The sequence below is a fragment of the Pongo pygmaeus genome, chromosome X (assembly GCF_028885625.2).
Source record: "Pongo pygmaeus isolate AG05252 chromosome X, NHGRI_mPonPyg2-v2.0_pri, whole genome shotgun sequence".
NCBI lineage: Eukaryota > Metazoa > Chordata > Mammalia > Primates > Hominidae > Pongo > Pongo pygmaeus.
The window spans coordinates 105,184,638-105,207,493 of NC_072396.2; the positions used below are offsets into that span (position 1 = coordinate 105,184,638).

A 22,856-nucleotide genomic window follows, 5' to 3' on the forward strand; every position below is an offset into this window, starting at 1 on the left:
CAGCTTCCCAAGCAGCTGAGATTATAGGCACCCACCATCATACCTGGCTAATTTTTGTATTTTTAGTAGAGACAGGGTTTCACCATGTTGGCCAGGCTGGTCTCGGACTCCTGACCTCAAGTGATCTGACTGCCCTGGCCTCCCAAAGTGCTGGGATTACAGGTGTGAGCCACTGCACCTGGCCTGAATTTTTTTTTTTTTTTGAAACAGTCTTGCTCTGTCACTCAGGCTAGAGTGCGGTGGTACACTCTCGCTCACTGCAACCTTTGCCTCACAGGCTCAAGTGATCCTCCCACCTCAGCGTCTTGAGTAGCTGGAACTATAGGCATGTGCCACCACCACACTTAATTTTTGTATTTTTTGTAAAGACGAGCTTTTGCCATGTTGCCCAGGATGGTCTCAAACTCCTGGATTCAAGAGAGCCCCCCACCTTCGCCTCCCTAAGTGCTGGAATTACAGGTGTGAGCCACTCTGCCCGGCCCTGAATTTTTCATGTCACTTTTATGTGAACTTTTTTTCCCACTTAACTTTTAATGGAATACCTATTTTTTAATGGTTTTTATATATCTCACTTGAGAATTTTCGTATCTGCTTGGAGCTTAATACTTTATTTCTCTGGTATTTACTAGTAGAGTCTGATTGCTTAGAATGTTCTATGAATTCATCTTAGTGCTTCCCTGGAGGGCTAAGTGTAGTTTCATGATTAATCACTGTGATTTTTTAAAAAGTGAATTATACGTTGGAGCACTGATAGTTTTTAAAATCTTCATTTTGCTTTATATTATTATAAAACATTTTGCTTTATATTATTCAGCTTTAGCTTGGAAATTGTGAACACTATTGCTACTCTGTATCTGAATGTTATGGTTTCTTATTGCAGAGAGACAACTTTGGGTGGATCCATGAACTCTGTGTCTAAACTGATCCACTATGTAGGGTGGCTATCCACTACTGCAATGCGCTTGGAGAGCAACAGTACTTTCTTGCTGCACTTTATTTTGGATTTCTATGAGAAGGTAGTACACATTACATTTTCCCCATTTGGATTTATGTGAAGGCTATCCACTTTATTGGCTTATTATTTAAATTTCATGCACAACCATTAAGGTGGGCTATGATCTTATTAGCATCATTAAAATAACCTCACATTTTGAAGTTCATGATTATTTTCTCGCCAGAATAACTGACTTTCATAAACAAAGTGGAAAAACAATTGCTTTTATTTAGGGCCAGGTACCACTACATTGACCTGTGTTAATACTGGCCCTAGAGAGAAGTCTATTGTTAGCATTATTTTTTGTTCATCCCATTCCCAACTCCTGGCAGAAACCAAAAATATCTTGTTGTTTCTTCAGATCTCCATTTCTACCTTTCAACTGCCTCACTTCTCTTGCTACCTAGTACCCTTTTATTATTTTATAGTATATGACGTGGACAGAACCATAGGTTGGTGCAAAAGTAATTGCAGTTTTTGCCATTGAAAACAATAGCAAAAACCGCAATTACTTTTGCACCAATTTAATATTATCCATGAAGTATCCATTATAGTCTCACTTTTCCCAGCTTCCTCTCTTTACTAATACCTAGTTGTCTTGTGTTATGCATTAGAAGCATGCTCCTTTGTTTTCTAGGTTGACAGCTAACTCATATGATAAGTAAGTATTATGGGACTTAAGGAGAAAGAAATACCTCCTTAATCTACCCTGTCCCCCTAACTTTAAGACCTTTCCCCCCAAAAAATGAAAGATTTGAGTAATGGCCTTCTGGAAATAATCCTCTATAGTGTGGTTGATGTTTGGTGAAGTATATTTTAAGCCAGCTTGTAGTTACTTGTTTATTTAGGAGTCAGGCATGTCCAAAGCTAATGTTATATTATTGCTTATCTTATACTGATGATTGTTTGGGTGAACTTAGTTGAGGAGTTCTGGGGAATACTCTGTATACTGATGTTATCATTCTTCCTCCAAGGTGTGTGACATATATATAAATTATAACCTTCCATTAGTGGTATTGTTTCCTCCTGGGATCTTCTATTCTGCACTCCTCAGCCTGGATGCCAGCATCCTGAACCAGCTGTGTTTTATTATGCACAGGTACAAAGCCTTTTTACCATTTTATGAAACAGTGTATTATAATTCTCTCTTCCTCTTTCAGCTATAATACAATAAATATTCCTACTCGTCTTCTGCCAGGGCCTCTGGAAATAAGAAATGTGGCTTGCTTTTGGACATGACATTCCGATATGGGGCCATGGTAGCTGTGTTGTTTTTAAATCCTCCACTGCTGTGGCTACAGAATAAAAAAAATTCATAGTTAAGCACTTGTTGTGCAATGGTACTGTTGCACTAAGCATTGTTCATTCTAATTGCTGTGTCTTCAGGAAAAATTAGTCATTTGGTGATAATTGCTTTAAGTGTTTGTAGCTTCTCTGGTAAAAATGACATTTTCTGGGAGATAAGGAGAGCTATTGCCAATTATGTGAAACTGTAAGTATTATTTCTGGTCTCCTCTAATTCTTTCACTTGTGGACTGAAATTACTTTCTTCAGTCCATAAGTATAGACTTTTTTTTTTGAGACAGAGTTTTGCTGTTATCACCCTGGAGTGCAGTGACATGATCTCAGCTCACTGCAACCTCTGCCTCCTGGGTTCAAGTGATTCTCCCTCCTCAGCCTCCCGAGTAGCTGGGATTACAGGCGCCTGCCACCACGCCTGGCTAATTTTTTTTATTTTTAGTAGAGATGGGGTTTCACCATGTTGGCCAGGCTAGTCTCGAACTCCTGACCTCAGGTGATCCACCCACCTCGGCCTCCCAAAGTGCTGGGATTACAGGTGTGAGCTACCATGCTCAGCTTAGTGTAGACCTTGTTGGCATAACTTGTAGGACTATGTCAAGGTTAAAATGTTTAAAAACTAATTAGTTGTTAATAGTTCTCAGACAAGAATTTCCCTTTTATCCTATCTGCTGCACCTTTTTTTTTTACATTAGGAAAACATGTTCTATATCAGTGACTGACTGCTTTTGAGCCTCTATTAATTTTTTTTTTATTATTTTACTTTAAGTTCTGGGATACATGTGCAGAACGTGCAGGTTTGTTACATAGGTATACATGTGCCATGGTGGTTTGCTGCACCCATCAACCCATCATCTAGGTTTTAAGACCTGCATGCATTAGGTATTTGTCTCAATGCTCTTCCTCCCCTTGCCCCCCGACCCCCAACAGGCCCCAGTGTGTGATGTTCTCCTCCCTGTGTCCATGTGTTCTCATTGTTCAACTCCCATTTATGAGTGAGAACTCTATTACATTTTTAATAGTGAAACATTGAAAGCATTTTTCATTGCTTATTTTTTATTTAGTCAAGTACACATCTTAAGTGTACAACTTATTGAGCCTCTATTTTCACTTGAGGAGAATGTATCACAAAAGGATAAAATCCTTAACTAGACAACTGGATATTTGTGTATGTGCACATTTGCATATATTTACATTTAAAATGTATGTTTTTTTTTAAATTTTACCATTTCAAAAGCATTATATTCAAAGGCATGTTAAATGTTTCATTCTGTTTGTTTTTTCTGTTAGGTATCGTAAAAATTTGACTGCCGCAAAGAAAAATGAGTTGGTACAAAAGGTATGAATGAGAAAACTCTGTGTTAAATCACTGTTGTTTAAAAATTAAGTCTAGATATGTATGACCTGATGGGAGTAAGAAGGAAAGGGAGAATAGGTGATAGTGACAATTTTTTATTTCTTTCCCATTAGACAAAATCAGAGTTCAATTTCAGCAGCAAGACTTATCAAGAATTTAATCACTATTTGACATCAATGGTTGGTTGCCTGTGGACGTCCAAACCCTTTGGGAAAGGAATATATATTGACCCTGAAATCCTAGAAAAAACTGGAGTGGCTGAATATAAAAACAGTTTAAATGTAGTCCATCATCCTTCTTTCTTGAGTTACGCTGTTTCCTTTTTGCTACAGGTAAGGGTATTTAAAGAATTTTTAGATTTTGTATAGTAATACTGTGGTGGCAGAAATAGGAAATGCCATAAATTTAATGTGTCTGAATTGTAAGACATGTGTTTAGTAATTTTTTTTAAGTAACAACTAAATTTTGGGCATTGTGCTAGGCTCAGGGATTCCAGTTAATTTAAGTAAGTTTCTGTCCTCTAAGAGAGCTTGAGCTTGTAACAGAGACAGACTTGTAAACAAATTACTATAATACAGTGTGGCAAAATGAGAAAAGGTTCAGTTGTAAGAAAGATGGGGGAGTGATTAGTCCAGTCCTGCCTGGGTAGAGGTGGTGCCATGTAAGGAAAGGCTTCATAGATGTGGAAGCTCTCATAAAATCCTTCTAGACAAGATAGAAAATGTAGGCTAGTTAATAATACAATTAGAGTTAGAGTCTTAGTCAAAGACTGCTGATTTAATGGATTGATATCAATATGCAGGCAGGTGGAGGAGGGTTTATGTTTGTGTGTGTCCTTTCAGGACTTCATTCTCAGCCCTGTCACTTTCAACATTATGTGTGTGTGACATGGAGAAGAACTCAAATGGTAGTATCTGAAATGCATGGATGAGACAACAGGGTGGAGTTACAAATACCCTGAAAGAATTTGGACTCAGGATTCCCTTAACAGACGAGAACATTGAGAAATCTAACAAAATGAAAAAAAAGTGTGCAGGGTGGGGGAGATATTCATTGAATAAATTTTAATATACGTATACAATGAACCAGGCACTATAGTGAATAAGACACTCTGAGTGTTGTCCTCAGAGAGCTTAACATCTAGTCAGGGAGGCAGTCATTAAACAGACATCTTAGAAAAAACAATAAGTGATGTAACAGGGGAAAGTACAGAGGATGATGAAAAAATATAAAGGGGTGCTAAGTTCAGGATTTGCAGAAATGATGCTGATTGGAATTTTGAAGCACGAACATGAGCTTGTCAAGATAGGAGCAGAGTTTGAGGAAAAGTACAAAGATGCAGAGCAAAGATAGAACAGAAGTCAGCAAACTTTTCTTGTAGAGGGCCAGATTGTAAATATTTTAGATTTTACAGGCCACGTGATCTGTGTCAAGAGTATTCAACTTTATCATTGTAGCATGAAAGCAGCTGTAGACAAAGCATAAACAAATGGCTATAGTTGTATTCCAGTAAAAAATTTATTTACAAAACCAGGTGTTGGGCTGGAGTTTGGGCTTTGGGCCGTGGTTGGCTGAACTCTGTGTTAGAGCCTGTCATGTTTGAGGAACATGAGGTAGAATTGTAGGGCTAGAGCAGTGATTCTACACTGACTGAGCAGCAGAATTGTCAGTGGTGCTTTTTCTTTTTTTTCCATTTCTTTTCTTTTCTTTTCTTTTTTTTTTTTTTTTTTTGAGATGGAGTCTCGCTCTGTCGCCCAGGCTAGAGTGCAGTGGTGCGATCTTGGCTCACTGCAACCTCTGCCTCCAAAGATCAAGCAATTCTCCTGTCTCAGCCTCCCGAATAGCTGGGATTACAAGTGCCCACCACCATGCCCGGCTAATTTTTATATTTTTAGTAGAGACAGGGTTTCGCCATGTTGGCCAGGGTGGTCTTGAACTCCTGACCTCAGGTGATCTGCCTGCCTTGGCCTCCCAAAGTGCTGAGATTATAGGCATGAGCCACTGCACCCGGCCAGTGGTGCTTTTTCAAAGTGTACATCCTTGGCTGCTCCCATGCTGAGACTCTGATTTAATAACTCTAGGGTGACATTCAGGACCCATCTTTTAAATAGTTCTGATATACAACCAGAGTTGAGAGCCACTGGGCTAGACTATAACATGATAGGAGATGAGGTTTTGAAATGTAGTCAAGGACTAGATGCTGAGGAAAATAATACATAAGCCTCTGAAACCATATTGATTGATTTGAATATTTGAATAAGAATTATATTTTTTAACTACATAGAAGAATTTCAGAGACATTATAGTGATTTTCTGATATTTCTTGTCTTTTTCTCTTTTCTTACCTTCATAATAACTTGATTTATCATACAATATACAATAACCTGCGTCAAATTAATAATATTAATGTTACTACTAATATGAGGCTACTAGATGAAATTTTAAATGTTTGCAGGTCTTTTTCCCCCTGCACTAAATCCTTCTACAAATGTAAGGTGCACATACTGTATTTTACATGCAGTTAGGTACATTTGTTGTTTCTGTTTGTTTTCATGTTTTACAGATTGCCTTATTTTTTTTTTTTTTTAAGACAAGGTGTCATTCTCACTCTGTCCCCCAGGATGGAGTGCAGTGTCGCAATCTCGGCTCACTACAGCTTTGACCTTGGGGGCTCAAGTGATCCTCCCATCTCTGCCTCCCAAGTAGCTGGGACTACAGGTGTGCGCCAACACTCCTGGCTAGTTTTTTTGTATTTGTAGGGATGGAGTTTTGCCATGTTGTCCAGGCTGGTCTCAAACTCCTGAGTTCAAGCAAGATGCCTGCCTCAGTCTCCCAAAGTGCTGGGATTAAAGGTGTGCGCCACTGTGCCTGGCTACTTTTTTTTTTTTATTTAATTTTATTTTGAAATATGTAAAAATTTGCATAATTCTATACTATGAAAATCTCACTTCTGTCCTTTCCTCTTCCATCTTTTACCATCTTCTGCCTTGAGATAACCATTTCTATTGCTTTTTGTTTTTTCATCCAGTGTTTCCTTTCTTTAAACTTAGTAAGCATTGTTTTATAATCTGTATTTGATAATTCCAATGTCTGAAATTTTTGAATGTCTGTTTCTGTTGCCTGCTTTTTTGTGTGTGTGTGCTTTTTCCTCATACTGCTTAGTTTCTTTGTGCGCCTGGTTATCTTTGACCATGTGCTGGATACTTGGAATGTTATTTTATAGAAATAATTTGAACACTGAAATGATATATTTCTGCACAGAGGACTTTTCTTTGCTTCTCACTGGTACCCAGTGGTGTTCTTTGTCTGGCACTACCCTAATCTAAGTTCTGTGTCTGAGATTCCCTGAACTATAGGAGGTCAGACTGCAAGCTTGTGAGAGGACTAATTTACTTCTGGTTATGTCTTATCTTGAAGGTATAGCCCATTGGGTTTCCAAGTTTAAAGTGGGGCATGATTTATAAGAGTTCCCAATTTTGGAAAACCCTGTGCTCTGAATTTAATTACCTTAGTTCTTTGAGGCTGTGGAAGTACAGTTCACTTTGGTAGCAAATTCCCCTGGATTGGCAAATTCCCTCAGGTCAAAAGTGATTTTGAGTATTAGACTTACTTCTTTGGGTTATCATCTTCTATATTTTGGCCTTGTAACTCCTTACTGTAGCATTAGCACCTTGTTACTTTAAAAAAAAAATCTACCTTTTGTTATGGAAAATGTCAAACATAACAAAGGTAGAATAGTATGATGAAGCCAGGCACGGGGTGGCTCACGCCTGTAATCGCAGCACTTTGGGAGGCCAAGGCGGGCAGATCACTTGAGGTCAGGAGTTTGAGACCAGCCTGGCCAACATGGCGAAACCCCGTCTCTACTAAAAGTACAAAAAATTAGCCGGGCGTGGTGGCACGTGCCTGTAGTCCCAGCTACTCAGGAGGCTGAGGCAGGAGAATCGCTTGAACCCAGCAGGCAGAGGTTGCAGTGAGCCAAGATGGCACCACTGCACTCCAGCCCAGATGACAGAGCAAGACTCCTTCTCAAAAAAAAAAAAAAAAAAAAAACAAGAACAACAAAAAACAAATATACAGTTCAATAGCTTTTAGTTTATTCATAGAGCTGTGCATCCATCACCATCATCAATTTTAGAACATTTTCATTATTCCCAAAAGAAACATCACACCCCTTAGCTATCATTCCCCAGGGCCTCCCACCTCCCAGTCTTAAGCAAACACTAATCTACTTTATATATCTATGTATTTGCCTATTCTAGAAGTTTCTTTTTTTTGAGACGGAGTCTCGCTCTGTTGTCTAGGCTGGAGTGCAATGGCGCGATCTCGGCTCACTGCAACCTCCGCCTCCCGGGTTCAAGCTATTCTCCTGCCTCAGCCCCTGATAGCTGGGATTACAGGCACGTGCCACCATGCCTGGCTAATTTTTTTGTATTTTTAGTAGAGACGGGGTTTCACCATGTTGGTCAGGCTGGTCTCGAACTCCTAACCTCGTGATCCACCCACCTCATCCTCCCAAAGTGCTGGGATTACAGGCGTGACCCACCCGGCCCGGCCTCTAGAAGTTTCAAATCAATGAAATCACACAATATGTGGTCTTCTGTGACTGGCTTCTTTCTTTTTCTTTTTTGAGACAGAGTCTTGCTCTGTCACCTGGGCTGGAGTGCAGTGGTGCCATCCCGGCTCACTGCAACCTGTGCCTCCTGGGTTCAAGAGATTCTCCTGCCTCAGCCTCCTGAGGCATGTGCCGCCATGCCCGGCTAATTTTTTGTATTTTTAGTAGAGACAGGGTTTCACCATGTTGGCCAGGCTGGTCTCTAACTCTTGACCTCAGGTAATCTGCTTGGCCTCCCATAGTGCTGGGATTACAGGCATGAGCCACAGTGCCCGGACTGGCTTCTTTCACTTAGCATAATGTTTTCAACATTCAGCTATCTTATGGCATGTATCAGTACTTTATTTGTTTTTACTGATAAATAATATTCCTTTATATAGATATGACACATTTTATTCATTTATCAATTGATGGACATTTTTGTTATTTTCACTTTTTGGTGATTATGAATAGATATTCTTGTAAAAGGTTTTGTGTGGACATATGTTTTCATTTCTCTTGGGTATATATACCTTTGGTATATGTACTTAAGAGTGGGAATACTAGATCATATGGTAACTCTATGTTTAACCACTGGAAGAACTTCCAGACTGTTTTCCAAAGTAGCAGCACCATTTCACATTCCCATCAGCAGTATGTGAGGGTTCCATTTTCTCCACCTCTTTCCTAACACTTTTTATCTGTTTCTTTGGTTCTAGCCATCCTGGAAGAGTGAAATGGTATTTCATTGTGGTATTGATTTGCGTTTCCATGGTAGCTGTTGATGTTTAGCATCTTTTCATGTGCTTATTGAACATTTATATATTTTCTTTGGAGAATTGTCTATCAGACTCTGCTCATTTTAAATTTTTTTAAAGTTTTTAAATTTCTTGTTCTTTTTTCTTTTTTGAGATGGTCGTTCTGTAGCTCAGGATGGAGGGCAGTGGCCAGTGGCACAATCACAGCTTACTGAAGCCTTGAACTCCAGAGCTCAATTGATCCTCCCACTTCAGCCTCCTGAGTAGCTGGGACTACAAGCGCACGCCACCACTCCTGACCATTTTTTGTAGACAGGGTTTCACCATATTGCCCAGGCTGGTCTGGAACTCCTGGGCTCAAATGGTCCATCCAGGTTGGCCTCCCAGAGTGCTGGGGTTACAGGTGTGAGCCACCATGCCTGGCCCTTTGCTCATTTTTTAATGAGTTTATTTGTGATTTTATTATCAAGTTATAATAGTTCTTTTTATATTCTAGATACAAATCCTTTATCAAATATGTAATTTGCAAACGTTTTCTCCAATTTTGTGGGTTGTCTTCACTTTTTTGTTAATGTCTTTTGATTTACAAAGGTTTTTAATTTTGATGAAATGAAATTTCACTTTTTTTTCCTATTGCTTATGCTTTTGTTGTCAGAGCTTAAGAAATCACTGCCTAACCCAAGGTTACAAAGATTTGCTCCTCTGTTTTGTCTGAGAATTTTATAGTTTTAACTCTTATATTTGGGTTTTTTAAATCAATTTTATCTCTTGTATATGTTGTGATTTAAGTATACAACTTCATTTTTGTGTGTGTGAGTACACAAATGTACCCACACCATTTGTTGAAAAGGCTACTCTTTCCCATTAAAATGTCTAGGCACCCTTGTCTAAAATCAGCGGACCATAGATGTATGGACTCTTAATTCTATTTTATGGATCTGTACGTCTATCCTCATGCCGGTAAATGCTGTCTTGATCAGTATAGCTTTGTAGTAAGCTTTGAAATCAGAAAATGTGAGTTCCCCAACTTGTTCTTCTTTTTCAAAATTGTTTTGGCTATTCTTGGTTCTTTGAATTCCATATGAATTTTAGGACCAGCTTATTAATTTCTATAAAGAATCCAGGCCGGGCATGGTGGCTCACACCTGTAATCCTAGCACTTTGAGAGGCTGAGATGGGTGGATCACCTGAGGTCAAGAGTTCACGACCAATCTGGACAACATGGTGAAATGTTGGCCATTTCTCTACTAAAAATACAAAAGTTAGCTAGGCGTGGTGGCATGCACCTGTAACCCCAGCTGCCAGCTACTTGAGAGGCTGAGGTAGGAGAATCGCTTGAACCCAGGGGGCGGAGGTTGCGGTGAGCTGAGGTCGTGCCACTTTACTCCAGCCTGGGCAAAAGAGCAAAATGCTGTCTAAAAAACAAAACAAAACAAAACAAAACAAAAAAACGGATCCAGCTGCGATTCTGATAGATAATGGCTTGTAATCTGTAGAAATTTGGGTAGTATTGCCATCCTAATAATATTAAGTCTTCCAATGCATAAACATCATATGTCGTTCCATTTATGTAGGTCTTCAGTTTTTTCAACAATGTTTTGCAGTTTTCAGATTATAAATTTTATACTTCTTTGGCTAAATTTATTCCTAAGTACTGTGTTTTTTGATGTTATCATAAATGGAATATTTTTCTTAATTTCAGTTTTGGATTGCTTATTGCTATTATATAGAAATGCAGTTGATCTGCATCTGTATATTGATCTTATATCTCATAATGTTGAACTCATTTATTAGTTTTTATAGCTTTTTGATATATTCCTTAGGGTTTTCCATATACAAGATTATGTCTTCTGCAAATAGAGAAGTTTTGTTTTTTCCTTTTAAATTTGAATGCCTTTTCTTTGTCTTGCCTAATTGTACTGCCTAGAACCTCAGGTAGTATGTCAAAAAAAATGGCAAGAATGGCCACTTAATCATAGGGAGAAACATTTCACTTTGTCATTTGTCAGGTTGGGGAACTGCCCTTCTATTTCCAGTTTGTTGAATGGTGTTTTTTGATGGAATCTCGCTCTTCTTGCCCAGGCTGGAGTGCAGTAGTGCAGTCTGGGCTCACTGCAACCTCAACCTCCCGGTTTCAAGCAATTCTCTTGCCTCAGCCTCCCAAGTAGCTGGGATTATAGGTACCCGCCTACACGCCCGGCTAATTTTTGTATTTTTAGTAGAGATGGGGTTTTACCATGTTGGCCTGGCTGGTCTCAAGCTCCTGACCTCAGGTGATCCGCCCACCTCGGCCTCCCAAAGTGCTGGGATTACAGACGTGAGCCACCACACCTGGCCGAATGTTTTTTATTATGAATGGGTGTTAGATGTTGTGAAACCATTTTTCTGCATCTATAAATGTGGTTTTGTGGTTTTTCTCCTCTATTCTACTGATATGGTATATTACATTAATTGAGGTTCAGATGTTTAACCAACCTTGCATTCTTAGAATAAATCCTGTTTGGTGATGGATAAAAATTCCCTTTTACACATTACTGGGTACTTTTTTTGTTTTGTAACCCTCTATAGCACACAGGCTTACTAAATTCAGGAAGGGCAACCAAAAACTCTTTTTACAAGTCTTATAGATTCTTGGAAACAGATTTGACTATTGAAGAAAAAATGTTAAAGCATATAAGTGACCAGTTTAGTTTGGAAAATAGCTCAGGCTACATTGTCATGTAAGACTTTTATGATGTAATATTGAACTTCATAAAGACAAGTGAGTCAAGTGCAGTCATAAATATTTGTAATGATAATAATTATTATGATGATGCTAATGTTTTGCCTTGCCTTTGTTTAATAACTTATCCTCTTTTTTTTTTTTTTTTTTTTTGAGACAGAGTTTCACTCTCGTCACCCAGGCTGGAGTGCAATGGCATGATCTTGGCTCACTGCAACCTCTGCCTCCTGGGTTCAAGTAATTCTCCTGTTTCAGCCTCCTGAGTAGCTGGGATTACAGGCACCCGCCACCACACCCAGCTAATTTTTGTGGTTTTAGTAGAGATGGGTTTCACCATGTTGGTTAGGCTGGTCTTGAACTCCTGACCTAAGGTGGTCCTCCCTCCTTGGCCTCCCTAAGTGCTGGGATTACAGGTGTGAGCCACTGCTCCCGCCTTATCCTCTTTTTTTAAGTACCACAATATACATTGACTCTTTGATTATCAAAGCAGTCCTGTGAGGTTGTAAGGTTAGGCACCATTATTCCCATCTGAAAGGTGAAAGGAATAGCCTCAGGAAGACTGATTTATTGCTAAAAGGGAAAAATAATGAACAATTATTTATTTATTTGTTTATTTATTTATTATTTTCAATGTTTTATTTCCATAGGTTTTTGGGGAACAGGTGCTATTTGGTTACATGAGTAAGTTCTTTAGTGGTGATTTGTGAGATTTTGGTGCACCCATCATCCGAGCAGTATACACTGTACCCAATTTGTAGTCTTTTATCCCTCACCCCCTTCCCACCCTTTCCCCGAGTCCCCAGAGTCCATTGTGTCATTCTTATGCCCTTGCATCCTCACAGCTTAGCTCCCACTTATGAGTGAGAACATACGATGTTTTTTTTTTCATTCCTGAGTTACTTCACTTAGAATAATAATCTCCAGTCCCACCTAGATTGCTGCAAATGCCATTAATTCATTCATTTTTATGGCTGAGTAGTATTTCATCGTATATATATATATGCCACAGTTTATTTACACACTCGTTGATTGATGGGTGTTTGGGTTAGTTCCACATTTTTGCAGTTGCGAATTCTGCTGCTATAAACATGCATGCACAAGTGCCTTTTTTTGTATAATGACTTCTTTTCCTCTGGGTAGATATCCAGTAGTGGGATTGCTGGATCAAATGATGGTTCTACTTTTAGTTCTTTAAGGAATCTCCACACTGTTTTCCATGGTGGTTGTACTATTTTACATTCCCATCAGCAGTGTAGAAGGGTTCCCTTTTCACCGCATCCACGCCAACATCTATTATTTTTTATTTTTTTTTATTATGGCCAGGAATTAACAATTATTGAAGACTTATGACTCACCAGACTTGGACTATAATGTACATATATGTGTTAGGCCTCAAAACTAGTTATCACTATCCCTGTTTTACAGGAGAAGAAGCTTAACTCAAAGAGGTGGAGTAAATTGACCCTAGATCAGTAACAAGCAAGAGAGGACACTGGGGCTGGGCACTGTGATTCATGCCTGTAATCCCAGCACTTCGGGAGGCCAAGGTGGGAGGATTGCTTGAGCCCAGGAGTTTGAGACCAGCCTTGGCAATATAGTGTGATGCTGTCTTTACATAAAATTTTAAAAACTTAGCTGGGTTTGGTGGCATGCACCTGTGCTCTCAGTTACTTGGGAAGTTAAGGTGGGAGGATCACATGAGCTTAGGAAGTCAAGGTTGCTGTGAGCTGTGATTGCTCCATTGAACTCTAGCCTGGGTGACAGAGTGAGACCTTGTCTCAAAAAAAAAAAAAGGACTTTTTTTTGGTTGTTTCATTTTTTTAATATGGGGTATTTATATGATATTTTGATACAGCATACAATATATAATGATCAAGTTAGAGTAAATGGGATATCTATCAACTCAAACACTTACCATTTTTTCATGTTAAGAACATCCCCAATCTCTTCTAGCCACTTTGAAATATACAATAAATTATTACTTATAGTCACACTACTGTGATATTAAACACTAGAACTTATTCCTTCTATCTAACTGTATTTTGGACCCATTAACCAACCTCTCTTCATACCTGTCCCCCACCCCCTTCTCCCAGCCTCCGATGACCATCATTCTACTCTCTACGTCCATGAGATCCACTTTTTTAGCTCGCACATATGCATTAGAACATGCAATGTTTGTCTTTCTGTGCTTGGCTTATTTCATTTACCATAATGTACTCCACTTCCATCCATCTAGCCACAAATGACAGAATTTCATTATTTTGTATGGTTGAATAATATCCCATTGTGTATAGCTACCACATTTTCTTTATCCATTCATCTGTTGATGGATACGTTATTGGTAGTTTAACAAGAATAGCATTGAATCTGTAAATTGCTTTGGGCAGTATGGCTTTTTTTTTTTTTTTTTTTTTTTTCCTGAGACAGAGTTTTGCTCTTGTTGCCCAGGCTAGAATGCAATGGCGCAATCTCCACTCACCACAACCTCCGCCTCCTGGGTTCAAGCGATTCTCCTGCCTCAGCCTCCCGAGTAGCTGGGATTACAGGCATGTACCACCACGCCTGGCTAATTTTTGTATTTTTAGTAGAGACGGAGTTTCACCATGTTGACCAGGCTGGTCTTGAACTCCTGACCACAGGTGATCCACCTGCCTCAACCTCCCAAAGTGCTGGGATTACAGGCATGAGCTACCATGCCTGGCTGGAATGATTTTTAAGTAGGGTTGTAAAGTGGTCTGCGTTGATGTGATAGAGATCACTTTTTTTTTTTTTTTTTTTGAGACAGTGTCTCGCTCTGGCACCCAGGCTGGAGTGCAGTGGCATGATCTCAGCTCACTGCAACCTCCGCCTTCCAGGTTCAAGTGATTCTCATACCTCCACCTCTCAAATAGCTGGGATTACAGGCTTGCGCCACCACGCCCATCTAATATTTGTATTTTTAGTAGGGACGGGGTTTCGCCATGTTGGTCAGGCTGGGCTTGAACTCCTGACATCAAGCGATCCACCCGCCTCGGCCTCCCAAAGTGCTGGGATTATAGGCATGAGCCACCATGCCTGGCCAATAGAGATCACTTTGGCTTCTTTATGGAGTATGGGGTTATAAGAAGAGGCTCGAGTGGAAATAGGAACACCAATTAGGTGGCTACTGCTGAAGTCTAGACAAGAGATATTGACAGTGATTTGTATGCAAGGGATAGTAATGGAAATTGACAGAAATGGACTGATTTGAGGTATATTGCAGTGGTAGAACAGATGGGACTTGATGATAGTTTGATTGGAAGTGGGAATGAGAAAATGACCCTTATTTTTTTGAGACAGAGTCTCACTCTGTCGCTCAGGCTGGAGTGCAGTGGTGCGATCTCGGCTCACTGCAAGCTCCACCTCCCAGGTTCACACCATTCTCCTGCCTCAGCCTCCCAAGTAGCTGGGACTACAGGCACCCGCCACCACGCCTGGCTAATTTTTTGTATTTTTTAGTAGAGAGGGGGTTTCACTGTGTTAGCCAGGACGGTCTTGATCTCCTGACCTCATGATCAGCCCGCCTTAGCCTCCCAAAGTGCTGGAATTACAGGTGTGAGCCACCGCGCCTGGCCTTTTTTTTCTTTGTGAGATGGAGTTTCGCTCTCGTTGCCCAGGCTGAAGTGCCATGGCATGATCTTGGCTCTCTGAAACCTCCGCCTCCTGAGTTCAAGCGATTCTCCTGCCTCAGCCTCCCAAGTAGCTGGGACTACATGCGCTCGCCACCGTGCCCAGCTAATTTTTTTGTATTTTTAGTAGAGACGGGGTTTCACCATGTTGACCAGGCTGGTCTCGAACTCCTTACCTCGGGTGATCCACCCGCCTTGGCCTCCCAAAGTGTTGGGATTACAGGTGTTAGCCACCGCACCTGGCTGACTCTTTGGTTTTTTGACTTGAACAGTTGGGTTGATGGTGGTTCCATTTATTATTAAGAGGAATACTGATGAGAGAACAGGAGAGGTATCTTGTTTTGTGAGGAGGACAATTTGAGAATCAAGTTCTGTTTGACCTGCTAAAATTTGAGATGCTTGTTAGATATCCAAGAAAAAAATGTAAGTAGTCAGTTGGGGCTTGGTGTTCAGAAGAGATGTTCACGCTAGAGAAATAAATAGAATATGAATTCATCAGTGAGTAGTATATTCATCAATTTCAAAAACTTTTTTTTCCACTTTCCTGCTTCTAAGAGATCAGATACATTGTTGTGATCATTGTCAGTCAGGTAGGAATCATGGCATATTTGTCATTTGCTATTGGAGTGTGCACAGGCAGACTGCCAGAATCAGACTTTGCAGGATGGATGTCAGCAGCTTGGGGAAAAAATCTGGAGACAATATTGGAGCATTGTTGTAATCCTCAAAAACCCAATGATTTGGAGGGAGGGAGGGCAGAAGCAGTGATTCATACTTGTTAATGGACTTTCCTAAAGCAGGAGCCAAAAGTAGTTAGCTTTACATAATTGAGACCCCAGCACCCTTAGCTTTTAGTTCTTTTTTTTTTTTTTTTGATGGAGTCTTGCTCTGTTGCCTGGGCTGGAGTGCACTGGCACTATCTCGGCTCACTGCAACCTCTGCCTCCCAGGTTCAAGCATTTCTCCCACCTCAGCCTCCCAAGTAGCTGGGATTACAGGTGCACGCCACCATGCCTGGCTAATTTTTGTATTTTTTTTTTTAGTAGAGACGGGGCTTCACCACGTTGGCCAGGCTGGTCTCGAACTTCTGACCTTGTAATCCACCTGCCTCAGCCTCCCAAAGTGCTGGGATTACAGGTGTGAGCCACCATGCCCAGCCTAGCTTTTAGTTCTTTTAAAAAATGCATTGTATATTTCCAATAGCCAAGAGAGGACATTGAATGTTCCCACAGCAAAGAAATAATGTTTACAGTGATAGATATGCTAATTACCATGATTTGATCATTAAACAAAGTATACACATATTGAAACATTGCACTGTACCACATAGATATGTACAATTATTATGTGTCAGTGAAAAGAAAAAAGAAATGGTACATAACCAACACTCTATGGCATAGAGGATGATGTGTGAAAAAATACAGACATCCCACAACTCAGAGGAGTTGTACTCTGAATAGAGGGGTTTACTCTGAATATGAAGTTTTAGAAGTACTTTCACCAGTTTATTTCGTTTATATTTACTATCTTATGTTTATAAAAATGATATATGATAAAAACCTGCCTACATCTAAAACAACTATTTTAATCATTATAACAATTCTGTTAAAAAGGCATTGTGTTATACATAGTTTATTTATTTAAATAGAGACAGGGTCTCATGTTGACCAGGCTGATCTCGAACTCCTGGTCTCAAGAGATCTGCCCGCCTTGGCCTCCCAAAGTGTTGAGATTACAGGCATGAGCCACTGCACCCGGCCTGTTTTACATAGTTTAAGAGTTTTCACTTAGCAATAATTTTTAAAATGTTATTTCTTAAAGCTGATGGATATTTGAAAGGAATCCAAGAGTGATGGTAGGAATAGAACTTTGAAAATGAGCAAGTGAATTGCCATCTTAATTTTCTGATGATTTGTACTAACCAAGTATTTCTATCACCATATCTCCCTACTTCTTTTTTGTTTTGCTTTGTTTTGTTTTTTGTTTGTTTGTTTTTAAGGAAAGCCCAGAAGAAAGGACAGTAAACGTGAGCTCTATTCGGGTAAATAAATTTACTTTCATCATGTTGAGGGATTTCATACAGCTTAATTTCATCAAGAGAATGTATACCTTTCCTCTTTTTCAAACCTTAAGCCTGCTGCCTCCACAAAGTCAAAATGAAGTGTTTGCCTTCCAAATTCATTCCAGTGACTTTAATGTGAATTTATTGGCACTTATTCTTTCTAGTCTTATCTAGGATATAACTCTTGATAGTTACAGTTGCATGTATATAAAGTATGATTGTAATGAGACTGGTGTAACAAAACCATACACAGGCTGGGCATTGTGGCTCATGCCTGCAATCCCAGCACTTGGAGTGGTTGAGGCAGGAGGATCTCTTGAGGCCTGGATTTTTTTTTTTTTTTTTTTTGAGAAGGAGTCTTGCTCTGTCCCCCAGGCTGGAGTGTGGTGGTGTAATCTCGGCTCACCGCAACCTCTGCCTCCCGGGTTCAAGCGATTCTCCTGCCTCAACCTCCTGAGAAGCTGGGATTACATGTGTGTACCACCACGCCTGGCTAATTTTTGTTTTTTTAGTAGAGAAGATGTTTCTCCCTGTTGGCCAGCTGGTCTCGAACTCCTGACCTCAAGTGATCTGCCTGCCTTGGCCTCCCAAAGTGCTGGGATTACAGACGTGAGCCCCCGCACCCGGAGGCCTGGAATTTGAGACCAGCCTGGGCAACATAGCAAGACCATGCCTGTACTAAAATTTTAAAAAATTAGCCAGGCATAGTGGCGCATGCCTGTGGTCCCAGCTACTTGGGAGGCTGAGGCAGGAGGATTGCTTGAGGCTGGAAAGTCGAGGCTACAACGAGCTGTGATCACTGCTGCATTCCAGCTTGGGCAACAAACAGAGCAAAACCGTATCTCAAAAAAAAATACATATATAATTATCTCATTATCAAAAACTGCTATTTACGCATTTAATATAGGCAGTAATGTAATAATACCTGCTCCTATGTTATCTCCTAGAGTGTGAGAATGATGACACATTTCCATTGCACAGTACTTAAATTTTTTTGCCAACATAATAAAATGGACGTTTAGCTCTTGGAATTGGGTACTTTCTGGTTTAAATGTTACTTAGTGACTGAGCTCATTTCCCCACCCCGAACTAATTTTGATATGTGCATGCAGGATGCTGCAAACACTTCCTAGGGAAAGAGGAGGAAATAGAGAAAAAGCATAGTAAAATATTCGATAAGTAATTTTCCTTTTTCTGTGCCTGCAGGGAAAGAAATGGAGCTGGTATTTGGACTATTTATTTTCACAGGGGTTACAAGGCTTGAAACTTTTTATAAGAAGTAGTGTTCATCATTCGTCCGTTCCCAGAGCAGAGGGCATAAACTGCAACAATCAATATTAAATGAATGTTGACATAAACTGAGCATACTGGACTAAACTCACTCCTCATTGCTAGAGCAAAGTGGCTTATCTTGAGTTCCCATTTTCATTTCACTGACAGACTGCCATCCTCAAGGAGTACTCAGACTGGCCTTCTGTTCATGGCTTAGGAGAGCCTTGGTGTGCCTAACTGATTTTTCAAAATTTAGATTTTTTTAGCCTACCAGTGAAAAATGACCCCTTCATCATCAGGCTCTGCGTTCTACCAAATTGTATGTAAAAAGACACATCTGTTTTGTGGTAGGGTTTTTTCACATTTTGGGGTACTATGAGCTGCATTGATGGAAGACAGCAGGCAATATGTGGTGACAGTTAATTCACAGACATAAACATGCAAAATACTTTGCTGCCTCTGGGGATATTGCCATTTTCCTTACTGTGAGCAACAGCACCAACACCAAGTTAACAGGATGCAACATGTATGACTCTAAAAGCCCTAAGTAGTTGGTAACTTCCTGGGCCTTCAATCATAGCAATTTGATGAGGGAAGGAAGGGGAGAGGATTTCTTGGATAATCAAGACATTCCCGTATATGTCTGATTTCATGGAACTGCTCTATTTTGTTTGTGTGTATTGTCTATGTATATGTGTATGTGTGTGTGTATGTGTGTGTCTGTAGCTTCAGTTTTTAAGTGTAAGGACTAAATAAACTAACTGAAATTTTACTTTTAGAAGGAATTGTGAAGTTTTAAAAAAATTAATAATAGCTAGAATATCTTGCTGAAAATGTACTATAAAATTTTGCCTGCTGGGCATGGTGGCTCACGCCTGTAATCCCAGCACTTTGGGAGGCCAAGGTGGGTGGATCATGAGGTCAGGAGTTCGAGATGAGGCTGGCCAATATGGTAAAACCCTGTCTCTACTAAGAATACAAAAAATTGGCCAGGCATGGTGACGCGTGCCTGTAGTCCCAGCTACTCAGGAGGCTGAGGCAGGAGAATTGCTTGAACCCGGGAGGCGGAGGTTGCAGTGAGCCAAGATCACACCACTGCACTCCGGTGAGACTCTGTCTCAAAAAAAAAAAAAAAATTACCTCAATGCTATTGAATAACTCTCCCTTCTAATAAAATTCATATCATTTGAGAAGAATCAAGCTGAATTAATTTTTGTCTTTAAGGATGCATACTTGGGGTTCTTTTTTTTCCCCATTGAAAAAAAGAAACCCTAAACTGTATTATTGGATGGCGTTCAGACTAGAAATCCCATTCATCCATTGACTCATTAATTGATTCAATAAGTATTTATTGAGCTCCTTTATGTGTGCTGGTTATACAGTTATGACCAATACAAAGTACCTGGGTTTTTGTTTTTTTGTTTTTTGAGATGGAGTCTCGCTCTGTTGCCCAGACTGGAGTGCAGAGGCATGATCTCGGCTCACTGAAACCTCTACTTTCTGGTTCAAGCAATTCTCCTGCCTCAGCCTCACGAGTAGCTGAGATTACAGGCACCTGCCACCACGCCCAGCCAATTTTTGTATTTTTAGTAGAGACAGGGTTCCGTCATGTTGACCAGGCTGGTCTCGAACTCTTGATCTCAAGTGATCCACCCGCCTTGGCCTCCCAAAGTGTTGGGATTAGAGGTGTGAGCCATTGCACCCAGCCCAAAGTACCTGTTTTTATGGAGTTTACATTCCAATGGAGAAGACAGACAATAACATATATCAAATGCTATAAAGAAAGGGCAGGGAATAGGGATAGAATGTGTTGAATTTTGTCAAATGCTTTTTTTGTATCTTTTGAGATTTTCATATGGCTTTTGTCCTTCATTCTGTTAACATGATATATAACATTTACTGATTTGTGTATATTGAATCATCTTTGCATCCCGGGATGAATCCCACTGGGACAGAATGTGGAGAGGGTTGAAACTTTAGATAAGATGGTTTGGGAAAGCCTGTTTGAAGAGATGACATATGCAGAGGCCCCAGTGAAGTAAGCATATGAGCCATATAAATATTTGGGGAAAGAGCATTCTGGACAAAGGTAAAAAACAAGTGAAAAGGCCCTAAAATGTTAACTTACTTGGCATGTTTGAGGAATACAAAGAGGCCAGTAAGGTTACAGCATAGTGATTAAGAGAGAATGGTAAGAAGTGACATAAGGAAGAAAGCCAGGTCCTTATAGCCTGGCATGGATATGTAAATGGGAAGCAATTAGATTGAGAAGAGGAGTGACATAATTTGATTTACCTTTATGAAATACGGAGCTACAATGTCAAGGTTAGACTGAAGAAGATTAAAGAGGAAAGCAGAGACTGGTTAGGTTATTATAGTGTCCTAGGTAACAGTTTTGGACTAGTGTGATAAATGTTGAGGTGGGAGGGGTTAGAGGTTGGATTCAGACTCTGTTTTGTAAGTAGAGAAGATAATGTCTGCTGATAGCTTGGATATGAGGAGGAAAAGGAGAGGAGTAAAGGATGACTCAGATTTTTGACCTGTCAATTGGGTGAACTCTGAGATTAAGTTCTGTTTTGGCTATGTTAGGTTGGAAATGCTGTGTAGGCAATTGGATATCCTAGTCTGGACTTCAGAGTACGATTTGGGACTAGAAAATTAATTTGGGAGTCATTAGGGAATAACCATGACTTTGGATGAGATCACCTAGTACAGCTAGAGAAGAGAAGGTGGCAAAAGACAGAGACCTAAGGTATGCCAGCATTGAGAAGTAGAGAAGAAGAGGAACCAGCAAAAGCCTGAGAAGGACCCACCAGTGACCTAGAAGAAAAATCAGGAGGCTGGTATTCTGGAAGCCATCAGAAGAAAATGTTTCACAAAAGGAAGGTAGTATTGAATGGTGTGGAATGTTGCCTATATACCTGGAAAAAAGCAACTTCAGCTGCTTTTTAAGTAAATGTGATAGTTTGTACTGCAAATAACTTTCCATATTGCTTTTCAGATCATGATATTTTGGTCCTTAAGGTCATGTATAACTTTCCATTGTGAGAAGGGATTTGATTATTTTATCATTAAAGAAACTTTTCTAAAATTTATGAAAAATATTTTTTCCCTTAGGTTTGTCTTTTTGTTCAATAATGATTCCCTGGGTATCTTTTTTTCCCCACAAATAAAATACTTAGACATACCTGGATACCTTTTTTTGTGTCTATTTCTCTTTTAACTTTTTTTTTTTTTTTCTTGAGATGGAGTCTCACTCTGTCACCAGGGTGGAGTGCAGTGGCATGATCTCAGCTCACTGCAACCTCTGCCTCCCAGATTCAAGCGATTCTCCTGCCTCAGCCTCCGGAGTAGCTGGGACTACAGGCACGTGCCACCATGCCCAGCTAATTTTTGTATTTTTGGTAGAGATGGGGTTTCATCATGTTGGCCAGGATGGTCTTGATCTCTTGACCTCGGGATCCACCCGTCTCGGCCTCCCGAAGTGCTGGGATTACAGGCATGAGCCATCGCACCCAGCCTTCTTTTAATTTTTTAACTCACTTAAGATTATATGGCAGTGCAAATAAGCCAAATATAGTTATCTGAAAACGTATTTTTTAAAGATTCTTCATGGCAAAAACCATAATAGTTAAATAAAGAATAGCTATTTTGCTTTGGTGCAAAACATGTCTAGAAGATAAAAGAAATGGAAAATTTGGTTTATTATTGCAGTTGTAAAAAAGTATTTTCTTTACCCAGTGTTTGTGTAGAATTGGTGGCATTATTAATATTGACTTAATGTTCAATACTAAAGAATACTAAAGTTGCTATTAGAGTTCTAACATTTTTTTCCTTTTGTTTTTTGAGATGGAGTCTTACTCTGTTGCCAGGCTGGAGTGCAGTGGCGCGATCTTGGCTCACTGCAACCTCTGACTCCCTGGTTCAAGCGATTCTCCTGCCTCAGCCTCCCGAGTAGCTGGGATTACAGGCACATGCCACCACACCCAGCTAATTTTTGTGTTTTTAGTAGAGACGGGATTCCACCATGTTGGCCAGGATGGTCTCAATCTCATGACCTTGTGATCCGCCTTGGCCTCCCAAAGTGCTGGGATTACAGGTGTAAGCCACAGCACCCGGCCCATTTTTTTTCCTTTTTGTTATACTTTC

General features: G+C 40.0%; 1 protein-coding gene across 10 annotated transcripts in view; it reads left to right on the top strand.

Annotated features, from left to right (window-relative positions):
- The window catches only part of CENPI (centromere protein I), a 71,188-nt gene extending 49,377 nt beyond the window's left edge, over positions 1 to 21,811 (top strand). For 8 of the 10 annotated variants that reach the window (XM_063660702.1, XM_054472933.2, XM_054472932.2 and 5 more), the window contains 6 exons: positions 881 to 1,016; positions 1,969 to 2,093; positions 3,584 to 3,632; positions 3,764 to 3,982; positions 17,373 to 17,414; positions 18,642 to 21,811. In XM_063660702.1, coding sequence (XP_063516772.1) covers positions 881 to 1,016; positions 1,969 to 2,093; positions 3,584 to 3,632; positions 3,764 to 3,982; positions 17,373 to 17,414; positions 18,642 to 18,776 — 706 coding nt within the window. In that variant the 3' untranslated portion in view covers positions 18,777 to 21,811. The remainder of the gene's footprint in view (positions 1 to 880; positions 1,017 to 1,968; positions 2,094 to 3,583; positions 3,633 to 3,763; positions 3,983 to 17,372; positions 17,415 to 18,641) is intronic. The other 2 variants (XM_063660704.1, XM_063660705.1) reach the window with 1 other exon arrangement.
- Positions 21,812 to 22,856: the final 1,045 nt, after the last annotated feature.